Source organism: Acartia tonsa, chromosome 10, assembly GCF_053477335.1.
Source record: "Acartia tonsa isolate MP-2025a chromosome 10, ASM5347733v1, whole genome shotgun sequence".
Lineage (NCBI taxonomy): Eukaryota > Metazoa > Arthropoda > Copepoda > Calanoida > Acartiidae > Acartia > Acartia tonsa.
This window is the reverse complement of record NC_137269.1, coordinates 41,158,592-41,184,274: the sequence shown is the minus strand read 5'-3', so window position 1 is coordinate 41,184,274 and position 25,683 is coordinate 41,158,592. Positions and strand designations below refer to the sequence as shown.

The following is a 25,683-nucleotide window of genomic DNA, read 5'->3' as shown; positions in this document are numbered from 1 at the left end:
AACATTCTACATAGTCGTCCTAGTTGTCATTTCATCAGTATCAACAAAAACCCTATTTCTCTTTTCTCCAAAGTGTCATTTATTATTTTCTCATTTTTCATTCATTTTCAGCGAGGCGAGGCAGCCGCGCGTCTTACGCCTGTTAGCCACAGAGAAATCAATCTTTTACAATTTTAAAAATCAGCTGGAAGTCTGAACCTGACCCAAATATGGCAATTCCTCTTTTTAAAACATCCAAACAGTTTTAAATTAGAGGCTTAGTTGCGGCTGACGCGCGGTTGCCGAGCTCTGATTTTCGGGACAACGCTTCTCTACATTTAGAAAGTTTTGTTTAAATCGTCTGAATGTCATTAATGGATAGCTTTGAACTTAAATCTAGACTTACTATAACCTTTCATGTGATTTCAAACAGATGATTCCTGTGACAATTAAGTGTAATAAAGGTAAATCGACAATTATAAAATGTTAAACAATATAGTTGGCGCATTTACTTGATTTTTGAAGTAGCTATTCCTAGGACAATTAAGAATGTTAAATAATATCTCAATAATTACGTCTCAAAATGTAATTACGTTCATATTAAAATCCTGTATTTTAAACCATTTACATTAAATTAATTTTTAATATCCGTTCCTCAAAATATCATATTTGTATCATATTTACTATCATGGATGTTGTCCTCCTTGTTCTTATAGAAAAATTAATTATTGGATATAGAAAATTATATTTTTACTTCTTTTCATCTTTGTATAAATAATACATCTGAAGAGTGCAAACATGCACGAAACAATTTGTAATGTCTCAATAAATATGTAAAATTCATATTTTGTTTGTGAGTTAACCTATTATAATACTTATATGTATATAAATCATTTCATAGAAGATTCCCTTCTTTTTAACTGAATCTGTCTGTATATCCATCTGTCTCTGTATGTTTATATGTAATTGTCTGTCTTTCTGTTTATCTGTCTGTCTGTCTTTCTGTCAATCTATGTATATGTCTCACCATCTATATACTTTTTATGTGTCCATCTATATATGTATATCTATAAATCTGTCTATCTATCTGTATGGTTGTCTATTGGCTAGTGAATTTATCTTTCTGCTATCTGTCTGTCTGTCTGTTCTCTATATCTGTCTGTAATTGTAAGAACTCACCTATATTAACAAGCCCACGATTAGTTATCTCCCTACAAGAGTTCAACCTCATAACACTCATAGTTCCAGTCTGTTTGTCTGTCTGTCATTCTGTTCTACTCTATATCTGTCTGTAATTGTAAAAACTTACCTATATTAACTAACCCATGATTAGTTATCTCCCAACAAGAGTTCAACCTTATAACACCCATAGTTCTGGTCTGTTTGTCTGTCTATCTGTCTGTCTCTCTGTTCTTCTCTATACCTGTCTGTAACTCTAAGAACTTACCTATATTAACAAGCCCATGATTAGTTATCTCCCAACAAGAGTTAAGCCTCATAACACTCATAGTTCCAGTCTGTTTAGGGGAGAAGTAGGAGAGGGCAGAATCAGTTACATGGTACGCCTAAGTAAAAAATGTATTAATAGATTATAGATAGATTGACAAACAAATATAACTTTTAAGGAAAAACATGAATATTAAAGTAAGAAAAACATGATTCTTGCACATATCTTTAGTTAACATTTAAAGAGATAAAATAAAGTAGAAGAATGCAAGATTTAAGCACAATATTTAAACAATGCTGATAAGAATGCTTGGTTTTGACACAACATGTAAAAAATGCTATTTAAAATATACGTGGTTGTTTTAAGCACAATATTTAAACAATGCTGATTAAGAATGCTTGGTTTTGACACAACATGTAAAAAATGCTATTTAAAATATACGTGGTTGTTTTACATAAAAGTAGATTAAACTCAAAAAGAGCTTATAAACTTATAAAACTATAAAGTTGGGTAATGGCACAGATGCAATAAATTATGGCGCAAATCAATACATTTTTATCTTCAATAATGTGCTAGTAATGAAATCTAAGAAATAATAGTTTTGGCACATACCTGTAAATTAAACTAAAATAGAGCTGGCAAGAATGGGTTAATGGAAAATATGCAATGAGTTATGGCACAATGTAATATATTTTTTCCTCTAATGTGCTAACAAATAATGGTAAAAAATACAAATTGTCACATACCTGTAGGTTAAACTCATAAAGAGCTGGCAAGAGTTGGGTAATGGCACAGATGCATTCATCCGCGACATTGATACAGTCTGTAATGGTGAGGGAGACCAGCCTTGGCTGCAGTGCGGACCACAGACCCTGCTCTGTTATCTCGTTGCAGCCATTGATCTCCAGTGAAAATACACCCTGAAAAAATATATTCTATTATATAAAGTAGTAAGGATTTTTTGTCTGAAGCTTAAGATCTTATTAATCACTGAACTAAATGGGTTCTCTATTTTAGGTAAGCTTCATATGGTTCTCGGGTTGATTTCCATTTTTAGATTTAAGCCTTGGTATGGTTTTAAGCTATTTATTCCCATTTCTTACCCCTTTGAATAAATAGCCCTTGGTTGCTAGGGGTGAACCCCAGGGAGTTAGAGAGGGGACAATGGATCGAATATTCAATTTTTATGAGTCTCAGACTTTGGGTACTGGCTTAAAGAGAATGTGCAAGAATTTAGCAGGTTCTGACTGACTTTGGGTACTACCGCATAAAATGCCGCTAACTCGCTGAGTTAGTTTTGAATATAGCAGACGGAAAAATTTGTTATGAGATGGTTTGTTTCAACAAAAAAAATTCTCCAAAAATATCATTTCATGGATAAAATAACAGATCTATAGTATAGATGTATAGTATATACAGACAACTACCTCCCTTAATTTTTCAAAGACCTCTTACGTCTGCATCTAAATAATTTTCTGTCCCCTCCCTTACTCCCTGGGTCAACCAGCTAGTTGGTCTATAACGAAATAAATACAAAAAGGGAGGGGATATTAATCTGTGAATTTGTAAAAACGTTCTCTCGTTTGTTGGATTAAAAACTTTTTTTTTATCTTGATTGGTTAGTACAAACCAGCAAGTTTTAGTTTTTTTTTAGTTTATCATAATTGGGGGAAAACATCAGTTTATTTTCCATTGCCTAATTCCTTGATTAATAATATGTAAAACAAGTATTATTATGACCAATGGGGGTGAAACAATTCTAGATAACAAAATCAAGTAAAGCTGCTTAAAAACAGTCCGAGCGCTATAGATGTTTTTTAGCCGTCAATCTTAAATAGGAGTCGAGAAAAACACGCTTTTTTATCCTGTTTTTAACAGATAGACTGACGGGCAGTTAAAAGTACAGAGTAGCTTCGGTACTAAAGTAAAAGATAGCCAAACAGACGCTATCAACTTTACATAGAGTAGCTTCGCTTCTATAAAAGATTGAAGATCTTTTTTTTGATTGCAAAATTGTGAAATAAATTAAATGTTAAAGAAAAACCCAAATTTTGGTTGAAAACATATTGAAAAAAAAATTAAATTCCAATTTCACAATTTTTGTGCTTTTTTATAAATTTTCTTTGGGACCTTTATTGAATTTTGATTGGTTGGTTCATTACGTTAAATGTTCAAACGTTTCAATCATTAATTATAGTCTATATAAAGGGTAATTTTGTGTATCATCATTGAGAAATTACATCAATTTATCGAATATTGTCTAATCCCTTTAGATCCATGGAAAATGTGCATCAATCTTGGTTTATTTTTGTCAGAATTCTAATATGATACAGGATGACAAAATAATATTCAAAATGCAAAATATTGTCAAATCTGTTGATCCGATGGGTATTACAGCCCCAACCCCTCTTCTTCATATTTTTAGTGAACATGTTCTAATTCCTGCTTTAACCCAGGAATCTAAAGAGATAAGATTATGGCCGATAAATTGATGTACATCCCCAATGATGATACACAAAATTACCCCTTCTGTAGATTTAATCTATGATTGAAACGCTTAAGGACACTCAATTAAGTGAATAAACAAATCAAAGTTTAATAAAAGTCCCCAAGGTTGGTAGGCCGACGGATAAGAAAAAGAAAATATAAAACTTTGGGGACAAGTGTAATAAACAGCCAATGTCCCCTCCCACAGTAGGGGGCTATTTTAATCACTACTTTTTCCGAATGTATTATAAGCTATTTTTAGAATTTTTTTCAGAAATTGTTTTTATGGTTCACTATTAGTTGTAGGGAAATTGTTCATATATGATATTATCCAGGATAAGATAATGCAAGATGCATTTATATTTTCAAGAGTATTGGAATTGTATTATAAATGAAAATCAGTTAATAAGAAAGGAAGATGCTCTACCTAGCTTATTATCTATCTATCTATCTAACTAAGATAGAAAATAAGTATATGAAATAAGAAGATGATACATAGGCGTCCAAGGGGGGTAATGGGGTGATTACCCCCCCAAACGATTTTGGGGGTGCCGTAGGAACCCCCAAAATTTTTTTCATTTTACTCCCCCCATTTAAAATTTACCCCTACCCTAAACTAAATTTGCCCCTGCCAACAGATTTCAGGGGGGGTAATTACCCCCCCAAGCAAATTTTAACCCCGGGGTAAAAATTTTGGGGGGGGGGTAAAAAAAATTTGCGGCGCGCTTCGCGCGCAATTTTAACCCCCCCCAAAAACGAATTAACCCCCCCTTAAAAAATTTTTACCCCCCCCAAAATAAAAAGCTTGGACGCCCCTGATCTATATATACCTTTAGAAACTCTAGAAGTGCCTCCAGTCCTCTGTCTGTAAGGTTGGAACATAAATATCTATACCTGTAAAAACTCCAGAAGTGCCTCCAGCCCTCTGTCTGTCAGGTTGGAACAGCGTAGTATCAGGGTATTCACAGATTTGGCGGCCCAAGGACAACACTAAAACAATAATATTCATAGAAGCTGTATGTCTGTCTGTCGTTATGCTTTTCTACATCAGTCTGTAACTCTACAGTAACAAGGTAGGGCAGGAAGCTTACTTTGCAATAAAGTCCTATTTTACGCGCCTTTTCTTTTGCCGAGAACTGACAAATTAATATGATTTTTAATGCATTTGATAAAAGTGGTTATCGCTGACACAATATCAATATTAAGTCGACTATATTGTATTGCACAAAATTAATCATAACAATATCTGTATTCTGTATTATCGAAAAAAACGTCTGTCTTGAATAGCAGTTCAGAAAACTACATTTCCCAAGAGCGTTACAGACTGACTGAATGACGGACGGACAGACAAAGTGAATTATAAAATAGCGAATGAAATACCTGGATGAAATCAAATACGTCTGTATCGTTGGCGTGCATCAGACATACAACTTCCATACCTCGGGTCTAACAGGGACACAGATTATATTCATCTGTCTGTCTTTATGTTTGTCTGTCAATATGTTTGTTTGACCGAGAATTTGTCTGTTAATAAATTATATCTGTCTGTATGTCTGTCTAACTGTTTGTATCATTGTAGTTCTTTGTCGGTGGAATTGTCGATCTTTTTTTATGCACTTTGTCATCAATTTAGGTTGCTAATATTGACCTTATTTATTGGAAGTTTGTTTATCCAGAATTTTGGGAGGGTGAATAAGGTAAAGAGGATGAATGGGGGTATCATTATTGTAGCAAGCTTGGAGTATTATTTTATTAGAGTATATGACAATCTGGTGTAACAATCAATTAATAATATAGCGATTCTGTCCACCAGTTCTCAGCCATACTGAAAAATCGTGTATGGCATCATATTAAATACACTTTTCCACTAAAAATAATAAAATGAATATGAGTTTTGTTAGCTTGGACCTTCGGCCCCTCGGGTCTAACAAAACTAGTTTTAATCTTATAATATTTCATTCTAAAATCAGCGGAAAGCTGTCTATAATACGATGTAATAAATAATTAATATAATATATATATCATCTATATATATTTATAAATCTTTCTATCTAATTGCACATCTATTTATCAATCTATTAATATATAATCTGTTCCTTGATAGATAGATAGAAGTTCTTCTTGACCTCCATCATATCCTCTGAAGTCCAAGGTCTGATGTCTCTACAATGGACTACAAGCCGGGTTTCCTGACCCAATATTTGAGGTAAACAATCATGTTACGATTTATATGATGTACATTTGTTAATGGATGTAGGATATACGTGGATATTATGACAGGAGAAAAATTGTTGTCAATTTAGGTTGCAATATACCGTCGCATTTTTTCCAGTAGGAGGGGAGGGATATGGGGAAGATCGTTATTTTAGCCCGCTACGGAGTTTACTCTATTATATAACATTAAAATCTGGTGTAGGATAATAAATCCATAACTTTTTTATAAGAAATTAGCGGCTACGCGCCTAGAAGCTTTTAGGGGCACTTAAAGTGGAAGGGGGAAATGTCGAAGAACCCTCCCCCGATTTCAATTTATTTTTGAAAAGAAAAAGTAAAGTTAATATTTTTTGGGTGGCAGATTTTTTTGTATTTTAAGGTTGGAAATACCCTCCTCCGAAAGAGTTTAAAACCTACACTGGACATATCAGAAGCATCACTGTAAAGGAGAACCATATCGGTTCAGCGGTTAGCAAATCCTTTGCTACAGACATAAAAAGCTTACTACTATATATTGCCTACTAGCGGTCTCTAGAAGCATGTATTTAAAAAGCGAAAATATTTAGATTTTAAAAGAAGATTGAGGTTATTAAGCAATGCCACCCTATAATTGTTAATGTTCGTTTGTTTGTTTGATTGGTTTACTTTCCTGCCAAAATTTAGGTTGATATATCACATCTCTCCAAGCTTTACAGACCTAAACAAATAATAGTTAGATCGTATGTCTGTCTATCTGTCTGTCCGTCTGTCTGTTTGTCTGTCTATCCAAAATTTAGTTTGATATATCACATCTCTCCAAGCTTTACAGACCTAAACAAATAATAGTTAGATCGTATGTCTATCTGTCTATCTTTCTGTCTGTCTGTCTGACTGACTGTCTGTCTGTCCGTCTGTTTGTCTGTCTGTCAAAATTAAGGTTGATATCACATCTCTCCAAGCTTTACAAACCTAGATAGATAATAGTTAGATTGTATGTCTGTATATTTGCCTACTTGTATGTCTGTATGTCTATCTATCTGTATGTATGTCTATCTATCTGTATGTATGTCTATCTATCCAAAATTAAGGTTGATATATCACATCTCTCCAATCTTTCCAAACCCAGATAGATAATAGTTAGATCGTATGTCTGTCTATCTATCTGTCTGTTTGTCTGTCTGTCTGTATGTCTGTCTATCCAAAATTTAGGTTGATATATCACATCTCTCCAAGCTTTACAGACCTAGATAGATAATAGTTAGATTGTATGTCTGTCTATCTGTTATATATCTATCTGTCTGTCTATCCAAAATAAATCTCCAAGATAGTTGTATGATATTTTTTTAAAAGCGAAGTTTTCTATAATTAGGGTCGGTCCGTCCGTCAGTCACGGTTAGCTTTTTTTGTTAATTTAGACATGTTAGAATTGTCCTATCGATTTCAAATTTTTGCATGGTGATTCCTTTAGTAGTTAGGTACGATTTAGAAAGCGTAGCAACTCTATAATCATTACCAGAATGACCGTACGTCCATTTTAAACATGTTGATTTTTTTACATTTTTAACAACAAAATTTGTATGTGACCTAATTATCCGATTGGTCTGATTTTTGGTATACTGATTCCTGGGACAACAAAGTACAATATTATAAGCGAAGCAACTCTATAATCAAGTCCTAAAAATGTAAGTATGTCCATAATCATTATTCTGTATCAAGCAGTTTTTCAACAAATTTACTTACAATTTTGCTTTGACTCTTATACATTCGCATTCTGATTATTCAGTTCTGACATTATACAAGTGTTAATGTCCGTTTGTCCTACCGTTTCATAGCTTCACTTTTATGGATGTTGTCATCCTTGTTTAAATAAAAATTGCAAAAAAATTATTTTAGAAATATAATTTTACTCTGGGGAACAATAAAAATAAAACTTAACGATCGTAAAAACTAAATTAACTCAAAAATAGAACAAGATGAAAATTAACAATTTCTATAATGTATCTACCTTTCTACCAAAGTATCTATTTATCTATCTACCCATCTACCCAAATATCTAACTACCTATCTGCACCCAAGTATCTATTTACCTATCTACTCATGTATCTACCTATCTACTCATGTATCTACCTATCTACTCATGTATCTACCTATCTACTCATGTATCTACCTATCTACTCATGTATCTACCTATCTACTCATGTATCTACCTATCTACTCATGTATCTACCTATCTACTCATGTATCTACCTATCTACTCATTTATCTATCTACTTTAGTATCTATCTACCTATCTACTCATGTATCTATCTATCTATCTAAGTATCTATCTATCTATCTATCTAAGTACCTATCTACATATCTTCTCAAGTATCTATCTACCTATCTACCCAAGTATCTATCTATCTATCTACCTATCAAAAAAGTATCTTTTACTTTTCTATCCAACTATCTTCTACTTATCTACCCAAGTATATATCTACCTATCTACCAAAGTATCTATCTACCTATCTTTCCAGGTATTTATTTACCTATCTACCCAAGTCTCTATCTACCTATTTACCAAAGAATCTATATATCTATCTACATATCTACCCAAGTATCTATCTACCTATCTAGTATCTACCCAACTATATATCTACCTATCTACCCAAGTCTTTATCTACCTATTTACCAAAGAATCTATCTACCAATCTACCAAATTAACTTCTACTTATCTACCCAAGTAATTATCTCCCTATTTATCCAAGTATCTATCTATCTATACCTGTGCAAGGACAAGTCTATCTGAAAGGCTGGGTAGATATTTGAAGAAGTTGTGTAAGAATGACGGATCAACGGACAACTGTTCCCATCCCACCCACTCCTAATTAATTGGCAATTTTCAATTTTTTTAAAACTGACAGACGAAAAAAGATTGAAGGATAAAAAAAGCTAGATGAGATGATAGTATAATAGAAAAATGGGTACTTTCCTTAAAGAGCCTAACAAATATAGTATTAGGGGAGCAGATAAAAAGGTCAACATTACTAAGTGTCGCCCCCACCCCCCACAAAAAATCACGAGACTTTTGCGAATTTATTTTTCTGAAATCTAATTAATTTATGGTTACATCTGCTAGCGAGCCCACTCATAACTTCCTTAATTTTTTAAGAAGAAAAATTAAATAAGGGAATAGTGAAAGAATTCCATTTTTAACCCCTTTTGTGAGCCCTAATCCAGCGGGGCTTACATGAACCCAATATAACCTAAAGCTACTATGAAAATACGATATAACCCGATACTTTGTTTCCTTTCCATGAACTAAATTATAAATAGGTAAACGAATAATCGCCATTCCTTTGTGATCATGGCTTTTCTAACAACAGCCGCTGTCTTGCCCGCAGTTTTCCCGGCCGTCTTACCCGCCGACATATCGTTGCCGCCTTTCAGTTTTGATAAACCCTGAAAAAAGAATTTTTAAAAATAAATTTCAATGTTCAAATTGTGGTTAAATTAATCAATATTTCTGTTGATAAAAAATTTTAAATCGACATGAAAAAAGTAACCATGACTGACATAATAACGACACATCGTTATCAAAAATGACAATCTACATACTACTTATATTGATTCGACAATAGCACATTAGTTTTGGTTAGAAAAGGCAGACAAAAGTTGTGCAATCAAATGAACCTACGTACCTCTGAATTTGCTGTGCTGTCATTAGAACTGGAGTTGGACCGTTTCTTGACAGGTCCTGGCGTTACAGACTCACAGGGTGCAGGTACCTAACATTGATAGATAGTGAGATAGTGATATAGTTAGATAGATAGTTAGATAGTTACAGCCTTACAGGGTGCAGGTACCTAGCTTAGATAGATAGTAATATAGTTCGATAGGTAGATAGATAGTTACAGCCTCACAGGGTGCAGGTACCTAGCATAGATAGATAGTTAGCTAGATAGTGATATAGTTAGATAGATAGATAGATAGTTACAGCCTCACATGGTGTTGGTACCTAGCATAGATAGATAGTTAGTTAGATAGATAGATAGAGAGTTACAGCCTCACAGGGTGCAGGTACCTAACATAGATATATAGTTAGTTAGATAGATAGTTGGATAGATAGTGAGATAGTTACAGCCTCACAGGGTGCAGGTACCTAGCATAGATAGATAGTTAGATGGATAGTTAGATAGTTACAGCAACAAAGGTTGCAGATATCTAGCATATGTAGATAGATAGTTATAGCCCCAAAGGGTGTATGTATCTAGGAAACATAGATAGTTAGATAGACAGATAGATAAATTGTGAGATAGTTACAGCTTCACAGGGTGCAAGTACCTGGCATAGATAGATAGTGATATTGTTAGTTAGAGAGTTAGATAGTTGGAGAGATAAATAGATAGATAGTTACAGCCTCACAGAGTGCAGGTACCTAGCATAGATAGATAGTTGGATGGATAGTTAGATACTTACAGCAACAAAGGTTGCAAATACCTAGCATATGTAGATAGATAGTTATAGCCTCAAAGGGTGTATGTATCTAGGAAACATAGATAGACAGAAAAATAGATATTCTTCTGATAGATAGATTTGTGTTCAGTAGTTATATCATAATAGTATCTATCGGTAGTTAGATAGATTTAGATAGATAAATACATCTGTAAAAGATGGGTAGATAAAAATATGTATTATAGGCATAATTTGAGACAAAACTAGGTTTGTATTAAATTATTTTAGCATTCATTATATGTATATATGTAGCCCTGATTCAATGAAGTTAGAATTCAGATGCACACGGAGAATGGAAGTGAGAATCCTTTGGCCAATCATTGATTGGTAAACTTTGCGCACAGCTGGATGTTATATTATAAGCTGACCCGCAATTCTCATGGAAGCTACTTAATTTTTACATCACCCTGGCCAAGGTTTTATACTTTATTCTTTCTCTTATTCCTGCTTGAAGATAATACATAATGCAATCAATAAGAAGAATTCTTCTCATAGTTTGCATTCTTTGTCATCAATAGATAGATAGATAGATTGGATATATGGATATTGATATGTCATCAATAGACAGATAGACAGATGGGAGATATAAATAGATAGATAACTAAATATATACATTGATTGATAGATATTGATAAAGAAAAATACAATAGATAGATAGATATATACATAGATAGATTGAAGGTCAGATTTTTCACTCATCCTTATTATGAGATAGTTAGACAGATGAATATCGATATAGAAAAATGGATAATTAGATAGATTGTAATATATTAAACTTTTTGTTTTGTCCCTCTCTCTCTCTTTTAAAGTTATCTGCTAACCAGTGAACCGATTGATTCAAAGAATAAGGTCTTAGATGGATGTTTTTAGACTATATTCTGCTGTTTCCGATTTAGAATTAAAGTTTTAAATTTTATAAATAAATTTGATGTTTTTTTGGTATTTTCTGCTATTAGGTCTCACCCTTAGAATTCAAAGTTTTTAACTTTATAAATAAAATGGATGGTTTTAGGCTATTATCTCTCCCTCCGGATTAAAAGCCATTAGTTGCTAGGCACGAAGCCACTATTATACTTCAATTTAACGTTGCTTTTTCCTTTTGTTTTATTTTTTCTCTTACTCTCTACATAAATCTTTTTACATAATTCCAATATTAAAATATCAGAATTAAAATCTTAAAATTTAATTAAAGCAAATTTGAAGAGAGGAGATAATTGGATAGTTCAAATATTTTACAAAATCATAGATAGATAGATAATTACATTTATATAAGATATATAGATAATCATACATACATTCATTACAAGGATCTAAAGGGATAAGACAATGACAGATAAATTGATGTATATCCCTGACCCTAATGATGATACACAAAATTACCACACTCTTATTAGACAACCAATCAAAATTCAATAAAAGGCCCCAAAGCCAACCAATACGAAAACATTATAATAAGGGACTAGTGTAATAAACACCCTCTTTCTCAATGCATTCATTAACAGATTAACAAAAAAAATTCTATATTTTTAGATAAAATTAATTGGTATTGAAAAATTCAAATAATACTTAATTATGGATAGATTTACTCAAAAGTATAAAAAGTCTCTCTCTCTCTCTCTCTCTCTCTCTCTCTCACACGTGATATTATATTATGTAAGAATATTTTTATCAGATTCTATTGCAAATTTTTTGGCAAGTCAACATAAGCCATATAAATTATACTTTTGGCACCAGCTTAGGTAGATAGATAGATAAATAATTAGACAAATAAATAGATGAATAATTAGATATAAGATAGTTAGATAGATAGATAAAAGGATAGATAGATAGATAATTAGATATAGATAGATAGATAATTAGATATAGATAGTTAGATAGATAGTTAGTTAGATAGATAGTTTGTTAGATAGATAGATAGTAAGATAGATAGATAGTCACTGAAAAGTCACTGAAAAGTTTTAGATCGAGCTATAATTTACTACAGTTAGACATTAGCAAAACATTTGACAATTATTTGAATTATTAATCCCAAAACAGTTCAACCATTTTTTACCAACTATCTTAAAGATTTAAGAAGAAGGGGGGGGGCGGTGTTTATCGCTCATAGATAGGTATTTGGCTACCTAGATGGAAAACAAATAAATAGATATATAGAGCCCTGAAAAGAGATATACGTGATATACAGACAATACATAGGTGGCTAAAAAGATGGACACATACTTTTTGGGTGCAGAAACAGATTTTCTGGACTGGATAGATCCTTTCTTACCTTTACAGTATATTGCAGAGACATTTTTATAGATAGTTAGATAGATAGATAATAGGATAGATAGATAAATGATAGGATAGATAGACAGATAGTTAGATATAGATAGTTAGATAGATAGTTATTTAGATAAATAGATAGTAAGATAGATAGATGGATAGTAAGATAGATAGATGGATAGTAAGATAGATAGATGGATAGTAAGATAGATAGATGGATAACTAGATAGATTGATAGATACCTTTGGTGTCTTAATAAGAAATATGGAAGTAATGGGACAATATAGGAATATATAGTTAGTTATAGATAGACACAAATTTATATATGTATGTTTTAGATATATAAATAAAGATGAGGGGAGTACTAGGAGTTTATACCTAGACTGATAGATAGATAAATGGATTACAAGTTAGACAGATAGATACCTTTGGTGCCTTAACAGGCAGTAGAGGAGTGCCAGGGCGAGATCTGCTAAAGAATCGCATTGGCTTCTCCGTAGAAATTCGTGAACTCTCAAATTTTGCCCGTCCGTTGGCAACGGCTCCCTGAAAAAGCAAAGTAATTTTTTATGCTGCTAGTATTATATTTTATTTCTAGAGGCTATGCCCCTAAAGACTTCTGGGGAACTTGAGAAAAGTGGAAGGGATAAGTCGACCCTCCAGATTTAATTTTTACATGATCGATTTTTCTTTGACATAGTCGATATAGTAGACCATTATCATAATAAACACAATAAAGTGTACTACAGAGAAAAAGATGAAATAAAATCCGATATTTAAAGGAAGGAAAAAACCGATTTATTTTTATATATATTTAAGATTTTAGAGTTTAATCAATATTGCCTTTTAACAAATGTTATAATAAATATACGTATGTAAATTTTACAGACTTTAAGCTAACAAAACGTTGTAAATTAAATAAATATGGATAGATAGATAAAAGAGATGAAGAATATTAAATTTTTAATGTACAAAAATCTTTTGTTATAAAATTTTCTTTGAAAATACAAAAAAAGCGTTTTTATAAAAATGCTAAAATTTACTTTTTAGTTATAATATTTTTTTTCTATTAATATCTATAATACAAAGTAGCTTGATGTATGTCCGTCTGTCCGTCCGTCCGTCCCCACTATTTTTTAGGCAGTTATTTTATTTAGGCAGTTATTTCCAAATAAATGGCAGCACCAGAAAAACTTGTTTTTGAACATTACCTCTTGGGGCAAAACCCCTAGAGGCTAGGGGCGAAGCCGCTAGTAAGTATATACTTAGCTATCGTTAAATCATGTTATGTCGATTGTATTTCAGTTGTAGCTTTATATTTAAAGTATAGTCGTCATATATGATCGATATACAATTATAAGGTATTGACTCCAAGGTGAGCGTTAAACTGGTGATTAACCTCTCTTTTAAAAAATGTAAGATTACCCCCCTCCCTGCCAAAGTTTTGAAGCCCCTTATTCATCCCCTCCCCCCTTAATATTATAAAAATACATAAGATTACCTCCCTCATATATTAAAAGTCTCTTGTTTTACCTCCCTTAAAATAAAAACCGTGGGCATCCCTGTTTGAAGGGTTTATGTCGGCCAAAGAGTTGTAGTCGCTGACCTAATACCGACATTTCGAGAGTCTTGTAGAACGAGCGATTTTAATTACTGGATTGCCCACCAAGAGACTTTAATAATTGGTTCTTAAATATAATTTGTGATTTATGTCATATTTTATTAATAAAAACCGATTAAAGTATATTAATTAAAATGCTTAGAAAAGTACTTAAATATTAGTAATTTCTTGTTTTTTAGTATATTTGATATACTTTATGCTTATTTTAAGTGCTGTACACATTTTTATGGTTAGTTTTATCTAGACCCCCGAACCGAGAACAATAAATTCAGGTACATTTAATAAATGTATTTGAATGGTTTAGTGCTATTTTATAGAAATTGTGTGCTGTATTATTTGTTTATATATTTTATCATAATTCTTTTATAATTTAGAATTGGCAAATTACGAGAGACAATAGAGTTATAACAATAGAGTCATCACTGGAGCTCTTTAATAGATTTTGTCCTTAGCTGTGGTCCATGTCCTAAGCTTAGCACATACTATTATTGATGTCTTATTCTACACCTTCGAATGCTTATAAATTGTATGTGAGGTAACCAGTGGTGATTTAAATAAATATTGTGTAATACAAACTATTGTTTATCATTGATCTTTTTTATGTCATTCAACTGAATATGGTTTTGGGAGGTTGTTGATGAAAACTCCACAATTCTGAATTTATTTTGTAACCTTTATTATATCTTATGTCCCTAACAAAGGTCTATGTCCAAAGTTAGGCGCATAATGTAATAAAGTTGAATGAATTACTATTAAACCAAAACATTGTTTGTATTATGCATAATTAATTTGTTCACCCTTTATTTAGTACTATTCATCTAATTATCTAGTACTTTAAAGTGAAAGATTATGAAACAGTTTTATGGTTTATTGTGAAAACAGTTTTGTGTTAATTATTCTCACATTGTAATCTAATGTTACAATGAAATTATTCTCTCTTTGTAATCTAATGTTACATTGAAATCGCTATCACATTGTAAACTAATGTTACAATGAAATTATTCTCTCTTTGTAAACTAATGTTACATTGAAATCGCTGTCACATTGTAAACTAATGTTACAATGAAATTATTCTCTCTTTGTAAACTAATGTTACATTGAAATCGCTGTCACATTGTAAAATAATGTTACAATGAAATTATTCTCTCTTTGTAAACTAATGTTACATTGAAATCGCTGTCACATTGTAAACTAATGTTACAATGAAATTATTCTCTCTTTGTAAACTAATGTTACATTGAAATCGCTGTCACATTGTAAAATAATGTTACAATGAAATTATTCTCTCTTTGTAAACTAATGTTACATTGAAATTATGAAAGACATATTGCTTGTCCCTATCTAAAGCTAGGCCCAGTGTATTAGCTATGCTTTATTTCATGTAATCTAATATTACATGGTTCTAACTGTAGTTTAAATAAAGAATGCTATTACGTGTCCCTAACTAAAGTCAATATCTAAAGCTAGGCGCAGAGTATTAGCTATGCTGCTTTATTTCATGTAATCTAATATTACATGGTTCTAACTATAGTTTAAATAAAGAATGCTATTACATGTCCCTAACTAAAGTCAATATCTAAAGCTAGGCGCAGAGTATTAGCTATGCTGCTTTATTTCATGTAATCTAATATTACATGGTTCTAACTATAGTTTAAATAACGAATGCTATTACATGTCCTTAACTAAAGTCAATATCTAAAGCTAGGCGCAGAGTATTAGCTATGCTGCTTTATTTCATGTAATCTAATATTACATGGTTCTAACTGTAGTTTAAATAAAGAATGCTATTACATGTCCCTAACTGTAGTCAATTTCTAAAGATCGGCATAAGTCTTATTCTATTGCTTTATTCATTGGATATTATTCCATGTTATTATTACATGTAGCTTTATGTTATATTGCCCCAATTGCTGTTTAAATAAAGAAGGCTATTACATTAGTCGTATGCTTTATTTATGTGTTATTGGTTCATGTAAATCTATGTTACATTGCCCCCACTGATATTGAAATAAAGAAGGCTATTGTATGTCCCTAACTTATGTCAATTTCTGGAGTTAGGCACGTAATAGTAGTTGTATGCTTTATTTATATACATGTAAATCTATGTTACATTGCCCCCTACTGCTATTGAAATAAAGAAGGCTATTGTATGTCCCTAACTTACGTCAATTTCTGGAGTTAGGCACGTAATAGTAGTCGTATGCTTTATTTATATACATGTAAATCTATGTTAAATTGCCCCTACTGCTATTGAAATAAAGAAGGCTATTGTATGTCCCTAACTTACGTCAATTTCTGGAGTTAGGCACGTAATAGTAGTCGTATGCTTTATTTATGTGTTATTATTAATATAACCTTACGCCACATTGCCCTAACTGCTGTTAGAATGAAAAGGGCTGTGAGATGTCCCTAACTTTTGTCAATTTCGAAGAGCTAGGCACATGGTCTTAGTCCTTTCCCTCATCTAACTGATTCATTTTATGTAATCTAACATCACATTGATTTAATCTATGTCAAACAACGAGGCTATTGCATGCTCCTGTTTCTAATCAATATCTAGAGATAGGCGTAGCAAATCAGCTGTTGTTGTATATAATTTATTCTGTGCAACTTAATTGAAACTGCTTGCTACAACTTTAAGTGAATTCTAGGTCATGTCCCTATTTGTAGTCAATTTTTACAGGTAGGCACAATTGATTAGTTTCTAACTCATACAAACCCCCCTTTACCAGGGATATATTTCTTAACATAACCTCACCAACATACAAATAAACCAATATTAAACTCAGTCATTACCAAAAAATTGCTTATATGCAGCATGGCAACAGGGACAAGGTATTAGGTTAGAAAGTCCGGTCGATCCCTTACTTCCCTAGACACTCCAGTCTCTAGACGTGTCAATAGCCAAGAACAAGTCAGCCCACAGGAGCTGAGACCCTTGTCTGTTTTAGGCCAAATCTATTCAGATCAAAACCTCTCCCACTACAATAGCATGGAAATAAGGAACGTGAACGCAGACATTAATCTTGGAGCCAGAAACAAGACAAGAAAAACAGCACTATCACCATTTCAATCCCCACAATATGACAGCACTCTAAATTTACAAGATTCTAGAAGATCATTATTGTGGGACAATTATGATGTGCATGAACATGGAAGTGATGCTGTATTTGAGGATGACAACCACACTACTAGTGAGATCGTAAGTTTAAAATCAGTCATTCATGACATAGAGACTAGCTTGACAAATGCTGAGGAATGTTCATCTGAATTACTCCACATGTCTGTTCCGCGCAATGACCTCCATTCATTGCTTATTACATCTGAATTAACATATGCTGTAATCACTTCTCTTAAAATCAACATATCTGAAGTCCTGATAATAACTGACAGCTTAGTAGCATTATGCTGGCTCATGAATGAAAATCAAGGAATAGAATGTATGTACAAAACCAAATTATTACCATACACAGATATGATAAATGGATGGAAGACAGGCTTGGCAAGAACGTACAAATTCAGATAGCACACATAAGCGGACATCAAAACCCAGCAGATTTACTAACCAAAGAAGCACCTTCTCCTGCTACTATTAGGGAATCGTCTGTCTGGATGCAAGGTTATCCGTGGATGAATCTTGAAACCAAATACATGCCCCTTACAAGATTTTCAGATGTTTCTCTTAATAAGGATCAAGCTGATCAATACCTTAATGAAGTTATTCTTGCTGACCCTGACTCAATAACAGTTAAAACTAATAATCCTGCTTACCATTTATATAAATCTCAGGATGATTTCTTGCCCATTCACTGTGTATTACCTGTCAATAAGGTTGAAAGTGTCAATGACAGCACTGATACTTCTGAAGCTTATGTAACACACAAACCAAACAAACAATATATCATAGACTTTATACATCTTGGATGGTTAAAGGCATTAAGGATACTTACAAACTGCAACATATTCTTTGTGAAATTATTTAATAAGACTCATTCAAACACTAAAAGCCATGCTCTTAAAACAGGAATGACACTCAAATGCAAGCTTTGCAAATTAAACTTTTATACTATGCATCAGCTCTAAAAGCCAATAATCATGTTTGAATCTGAGAAATCAACTGATTTCATTCAATTAGATCATCAAATTTGTGATACTGAAATTGGTTTCCCTGTGGAAGGTGATGTCTTTCCTGACTCTAATGAGGTAGGCAGTGAAATTGCTTCAATTTCAACTTGTAAATCTGGGAGGGAATCATCATCACAAATTGACTGTGTGACTCCTGTAATCAATAATGACTCATGGATATCAATTTCTAACACAGAAACAGTTGCGTCAAGATTGACAAATGCATTCCTTGACAAAACAACAACATTGGAATGTTTGAAGAATATTCCTAAAAAGGATATGAAATATTATACTTTAAACAAAGGAGTACTGTTCTATAAAGGACGACTATCAAATGATCAAAGAGTCTCAGTACATGATCTGGATATGCTAGAGTATGGAGATCAAATTTCATTCACCCTGTATTTGGCCATCTTCAGACTTATTTTACTCATACTGTGTCTATGTCCATACAAATCTAGTTATACATGGTGGTGTTGAAACTACAATTCAAGAAATCTGTAGAAGATTCTATCCCATTAACAGCCGCAAAATTGTTGCAACCATCATCAATAGTTGCATTAAGTGCAAAATTATAAGGAAAAAAACACTTGACCAGGCTATGAAGAACCATTCTTCAATTAGATTGTCATTTGCCCCTGCATTTTCTTTAATCATGATTGATTTGGCCCAACATTTCAATTGTAAAGCAAGACATGATGGCAGACAAACTATCAAAATACCTGCACTAGTTGTGTGTTGTATTGTATCTGGTGCAGCAGCAATTTATGCTTTAGAAAATTGGGCAACTCAAAGCATTATTTTAGCTATATCAAGACACAGTGATCATTATGGTGCCCCCAATACCATATTTGTTGATCCTGGAGCTGCTCTCAAGAAACTTAAAGATGTTAGTTTTAACATGACTGACTTAAGTCACACCCTTCATCAAACAGAAAAGTTATAACAGTAAATGATGATCATGTAACTCAAGGTGATAAGGATTTAAGTGGTTCAAAATCATCAACTTCTTCAGAAAATACCTTTCTGTTTCCATGTGCAATTCATAAAAATTCCCATGGATGAGAATGTAGGATATTTTAAGTGGATCAAATACTTATCGTAAACAGTTGTGTACCAGAAACAAACTTTGTTGGACTTGTCTGAAACCAAAATGTTTGATACTGAAAACCCAGAAAGATCTTGCAATGTTAAGATATGATATGTTGTAAAGTAAAGAAACCTAAACTATGTCAATGATTTAGCTCTAGTTTATTAGAACATGGTCTTGACTGTGGGATATTGCTGGAGCTTGTAAAGTTAAAATCACTGTTCTAAATATGCAATGGATGTATTTTTTTCTTTCTCCTTTGTGGGGAGTGTAGAACGAGCGATTTTAATTACTGGATTGCCCACCAAGAGACTTTAATAATTGGTTCTTAAATATAATTTGTGATTTATGTCATATTTTATTAATAAAAACCGATTAAAGTATATTAATTAAAATGCTTAGAAAAGTACTTAAATATTAGTAATTTCTTGTTTTTTAGTATATTTGATATACTTTATGCTTATTTTAAGTGCTGTACACATTTTTATGGTTAGTTTTATCTAGACCCCCGAACCGAGAACAATAAATTCAGGTACATTTAATAAATGTATTTGAATGGTTTAGTGCTATTTTATAGAAATTGTGTGCTGTATTATTTGTTTATATATTTTATCATAATTCTTTTATAATTTAGAATTGGCAAATTACGAGAGACAATAGAGTTATAACAATAGAGTCATCACTGGAGCTCTTTAATAGATTTTTTCCTTAGCTGTGGTCCATGTCCTAAGCTTAGCACATACTATTATTGATGTCTTATTCTACACCTTCGAATGCTTATAAATTGTATGTGAGGTAACCAGTGGTGATTTAAATAAATATTGTGTAATACAAACTATTGTTTATCATTGATCTTTTTTATGTCATTCAACTGAATATGGTTTTGGGAGGTTGTTGATGAAAACTCCACAAGTCTATGACACTATAAATACGTATTTATGTTGACGGTTTTAAGAAAACACTAAGATACATGAAAAGAAAAAAAATCTATTTTCTAAAGTTAAGATTTTTCTCCTATGACGTTTGAAATATCTAAAATAGCTTTTAGCTAGAAATTTATTTTTAAATGGTAAATACAGAGAAATAAATATTATTTGTCAACAAAATTATTAAAATTTTGGAAAAGCTAATTTTCTACAATGAAGTTTTATCAAACGTTCTAATATCGGTTAAACAGACAGACACACACACATTCTAATACTTTAAATCTCACCTTTGGAATATTGATGCCGTTGATATCTTTGTCTTTTGTGCTTGAGTTACCCATGATTGTATTTTCGCAGTTAGAGAATATGTTAGTCACCTACATAGATAGGTAAATAGATAAATGGAAAAATAGATAAATGGAAAGATAGGTAAATAGATAGAAAGATAGACGAATAGATAGAAAGATAAATATATATAGTTAGAAAGATAGATAAATAGATAGGTAGATAGAAAAATAGAAAGATAGATAGAAAGGTAGATAAATAAATAGATAGATAAAAAGATAGGAAGATAGAAAGAAAGGAATAAAGAAAGTTAGGAAGATATAAAAAGAGGAATAAAGATAGGAAGATATAAAGAGAGGAAGATAAAAAGACAGAAAGATGGGAAGCTAGAAAGATAGAAAGAGGGGAAGATAGAAAGAGAGGAAGTTAGTAAGATAGCAAGATAGAAGAATAGAAAGATAGGGAGATAGAAAGAGAGAAGGATAGGAAGATAGAAAGTTGGATAGATGTAAAATTGGATAGATAGATCTATATTTAGTTTGAAAAACAACCAGAAGGACTATAATTATTTTTACATATTTCTTCTGGTTGTTTCCTAAAATCGGAAAACTCAATTTTTTTCATGGTCACCCTGTAGATAAAAAGGTATATATTAATAAGATTAATTAAATTAAGATCAATAGATAGGTTGATTAATCTACAGAAGAAAAAAAAGATTAATAACTAAAAAGTTGATTACAAAATTAAGATGTTTACTTTAATTGTTTTATTTTCTACAGTTTGACCTAAAAATAGCATTTGATATATTGCATATACATTTTTTGAGACGGGTATCCGATGGGATAACACAATGGCCGATAATTTGATGTACAATACATTTCAATGATGATACACAAAATTACCCCATGGATTAATTACTATAAGTGGTTGAAACGTTTGAATACTCAGCTTAATGAACCAATCAATCAAACTTTAATAAAGTCCCAAAAGTTGTTAAGCCAACGAATAACTAAATATTATTATAAAACTTATGGGACTAGTGTCATAAATAGCCCCCAAGTCCCTTTTCTAAATTACATAGATATATAGGAAGATGTGCAAATAGATAGATAGATACCTTGCCCATGACATTTCCCCTAGAAATTCCCATATTTACACAGATAGAAGGATAAATAGATAGATAGATATATAGTTAGAGAGATAGATACCTTGTCCATGACATTTCCCCTAAAAATTCCCATATTTTCACAGATAGATGGATACATAGATAGATAGAAATATAATTAGATAGATAGATAGTCAGATAGAAAGATAGATAGTCAGATAGATAGATACCTTGTCCATGACATTTCCCCTAGAAATTCCCATATTTTCACAGATATATGGATACATAGATAGATAGATATATAGTTAGATAGATAGATAGTCAGATAGATTCATATATAGTTAGTTAGATAGATAGATATTCAGATATATTGATATATAGTTAGTTAGATAGATAGATAGATAGTCAGATATATAGATACCTTGTCCATGACATTTCCCCTAGAAATTCCCATATTGCCGGAACTGTTGGAACCAGATTGTTCTTGTTTACTTGAACTTCCCTTGGACACCTAGAAAGTAAGATAGATAGTAGATTTATGATTTTGATTCTATTTCAATTCAATTAGATACCTAGATTCGCATTTAAAAGGTTATACAGATTTGGCGAAAGGCAATACAGATTGCGGGGGGTTAATGAGGATTTTTCCCCCTTTGAATATATTTGATATTATGCCCCCTCCCATGACACTTTTAACCCAAGTATAGGTTGACATAGAGAAAAAAAATATTTCTACATTATTTGTTCGTTTGTCCAGCAACCATTACCTAGTCAACTATAGATAGATAGATAAATAGACAAACAGATAGATAAAAAGATAGATAAAGTTTTTCCACAATACCTGTTGTTCGGCTGTCCAGCCACCATTACCGTTCGCAAGATCAGCCGCAGACTTCTCGTCTCTATAAGTTAAATAATAGATTAGAATTCATTATGAAAAAACATGATGTGTAAATGTCTGTCTGTCTATATATATAGGTTTATTCACTTGTGGACACAGTGATTCACCAGGGGAGTTAAAAAAGGGAAGTCATCCCTACCAAATTTATTGCGTCTATTGATATAACTCTCTCTCTCTTATAAAGCAGCTTCCTATAGACCACGGGATAATTTTTTTCCCACCAGAGAGGCCTCTTGTCAGTCTGCTAAATCTCGTAAATGCCCGTACAGATCGTTGAACTATTTTTCTTAAGAGTTCCACCTTGAGATAAATAGGAAACAAAATAATAAATGGTGTGATTCATTGACAATATCTGCCCTTTTTTATACCTGTCAGTGTCCAGCTGCTCTACCAGGCGCTCATGTTTGTGGGAGGAGTGTTGGGAACCACCGCCGCCGCCCGCCCGCCGAGTTTTGGCCGCAAAGGAACAAATACGCCGCGACAATTCCTTAGACGCTCTCTCTACTACACCTAGATAGTTAGTGAGGTATATAGATAGATAGATTATTAGATAAATAGATAGATATAATAATCCTATTATATAAAGAAATAAGGTTATTTTGTCTGTAGCTTAATAATTTCTGAGGTTATTTCAAGGAAGCTTTACATAGTTCCCCGGATGTCATGGGATGTTTTTATGCTATTTTTCTGCTTTTCCCTAATCTTTCAAAGAAAGAGCTCCTAGATGCTTTGGGCGCAGCTCTACTAGAATTAATAACAGGATAATAAAACAGAAACAAACGACAGAAGGATAAAAGCAGCCAAAGTAGATGCTTATTGTAGCTTACTATAAATTTGCCATCTATCTTTAACAATAGCCGGAAAAGTCTTATTCCTTTTATATTCGTAGGGATAGACAAAAAAAATGGGAATCAAAACTGTCCTTCAATGTTATGAACGGATATACGGACAAAGTAAGTTATTGATAAGTTCCTCATTTGCCAGTGAAATCTTCACCAAAATATCAGATGTCAATTTTTTAAGTAGCAGCTAAGTATAACCAAGAAATCTCATGTCTTCTAAAGCAATACCGACAAAACGACTGAACAACTGTGCTGTAATTTCTGAACCGATAATATTCTCCTTTACAGTGAAGCTTCACATAGGTCCAAGAAAGTTAAAATTCATATTCTGGGATAGGGTACATTCACCATTTAAGGAGAAATTGAGCCAAAAAAAAAATCTTCTTTTTAAGGCGCCTTTTTTTAATAGAAGCCGAGAAAATGCTTTTATACCTGAACCACTGTGACTCATGACCCTCCGGGAACTGTCACAAAACTTGGCGCACAGAAAAACAGTCGGCGACGGCGAAAAACGGCGGTTGGTGTGGCGGGTTGGCGGCTGAAACTAGGCATGCTCTAATATTCTTCTCTGGGAACGTCGGTTACATAACTGAGAACCTTGTGTGTGGATGTTTGTTTGTGTGTGTGTATGTTTGTATCTGTCTTTCACGCAAAGAATGCAGAAAATCACTTTCTATATCATTTTTAGAGTTTTAACACTTTTTAAAGTTTTTTTTTATCTCATTTTCAGTTTTTAATTTTCATTTTTTCTGAAAGAAAAATAAATAAATGTTAACTTGGTATACAAAGCAACAATTATCGTACCATACTCAAAGTACCTGTAATTAAAGGGTTGGTTGTCTGTGAAAGTTACAAAAATTAATCCCCTCAAAAGTAATATTAAATCAAATATGAAAATATTAATTAGATTTTAACTAATTTCAAATATTAATAAAATTTTGGTCCAATCTTAACCCAAATCATTTAAATGGTTATATTTTAAAATTAAATCAAAATATTAAAACATTGAGGGGGAGGGAGAGAGATATATAGAGTGAAAATGATATACAAAGAGAGAGAAAGAAAGAAGGATAAAATTAGATAAGTTTAGAGATAAGAAAGGCAGAGAGACATAGAGAAGAAACAGATAGATTGCTAGATAAATAAATATAGAGATAAAATGAGAGAAAATTTCTACTTAATAGTTATTATTTGATGCATACTTTTTACGTCATAGGAATAATGTATGTTTAGTTATCAATGATCGATTACTCATATTTATTACAAAACAAGGATGACAACGTCCATAATATCAAAGCTATAAAATCAAACAGTAGGACAAACGAACATTAACACTCGTAGAGTGTTATAATTTATTAACGAGTAAAAAATTTGATTAAATTTGTAATACAGGAGACTGAAAATCAACATGTTTAAATTATTATAAGAATTATAGTGTTGCTATGCTTTCCACATTGTACCTAACTGTTTTAAAAATCCCTAAGCCGTGTTTGAAATAGATAGGATGATTCTATAATAAAAAAAAAGATATTTTCTTGTTTGAAAACCAATCATTGCGTGACTGCGTTTATATCAAAGGCAGCTTTTAGGCTTTTTCTTGATTCCTTTACTTATTTTATCTTATTTGAGAGAAAAAAACATATTTTAATGTTGAAAAAGGTTTTTGTCTGTATGTAATTGCCTAAATGGGGACCTTTATTGTTCTGTTAATGCTTTTAATTGTTATCTATATACCAATATGTATGCATCTACATATATGTATATCTTCCAAACAATCAATCCACTTATTTATATATCCATTAACTCATCTAATAATTTCCATATAATCTTTCTATTTATCTATCTCTAAATTTAATTTATCATCAATCTACTTATTATCTGTATTTTTATTTCTTTTTTCCTTTTACCATTTTTTTAAAGCTG

General features: G+C 32.1%; 1 protein-coding gene across 1 annotated transcript in view; it reads right to left on the bottom strand.

The window, feature by feature from the left end:
- LOC145330818 (uncharacterized) overlaps window positions 1-24,505 on the bottom strand; it is a 34,897-nt gene extending 10,392 nt beyond the window's left edge. Inside the window, exons 1-15 of the mRNA XM_080175481.1 lie at window positions 24,193-24,505; window positions 23,287-23,428; window positions 22,859-22,919; window positions 22,439-22,528; window positions 20,915-21,004; window positions 13,292-13,411; window positions 9,787-9,873; window positions 9,428-9,547; window positions 8,871-8,969; window positions 6,780-6,824; window positions 6,012-6,105; window positions 5,294-5,361; window positions 4,808-4,903; window positions 2,173-2,346; window positions 1,427-1,544 (exon numbers count right to left, since the gene is read on the bottom strand). Of these exons, the coding sequence (XP_080031607.1) occupies window positions 1,427-1,544; window positions 2,173-2,346; window positions 4,808-4,903; window positions 5,294-5,361; window positions 6,012-6,105; window positions 6,780-6,824; window positions 8,871-8,969; window positions 9,428-9,547; window positions 9,787-9,873; window positions 13,292-13,411; window positions 20,915-21,004; window positions 22,439-22,528; window positions 22,859-22,919; window positions 23,287-23,428; window positions 24,193-24,211 (1,423 nt within the window). The 5' untranslated portion in view covers window positions 24,212-24,505. The remainder of the gene's footprint in view (window positions 1-1,426; window positions 1,545-2,172; window positions 2,347-4,807; window positions 4,904-5,293; window positions 5,362-6,011; window positions 6,106-6,779; window positions 6,825-8,870; window positions 8,970-9,427; window positions 9,548-9,786; window positions 9,874-13,291; window positions 13,412-20,914; window positions 21,005-22,438; window positions 22,529-22,858; window positions 22,920-23,286; window positions 23,429-24,192) is intronic.
- Between the last annotated feature and the right edge of the window lie 1,178 nt (window positions 24,506-25,683).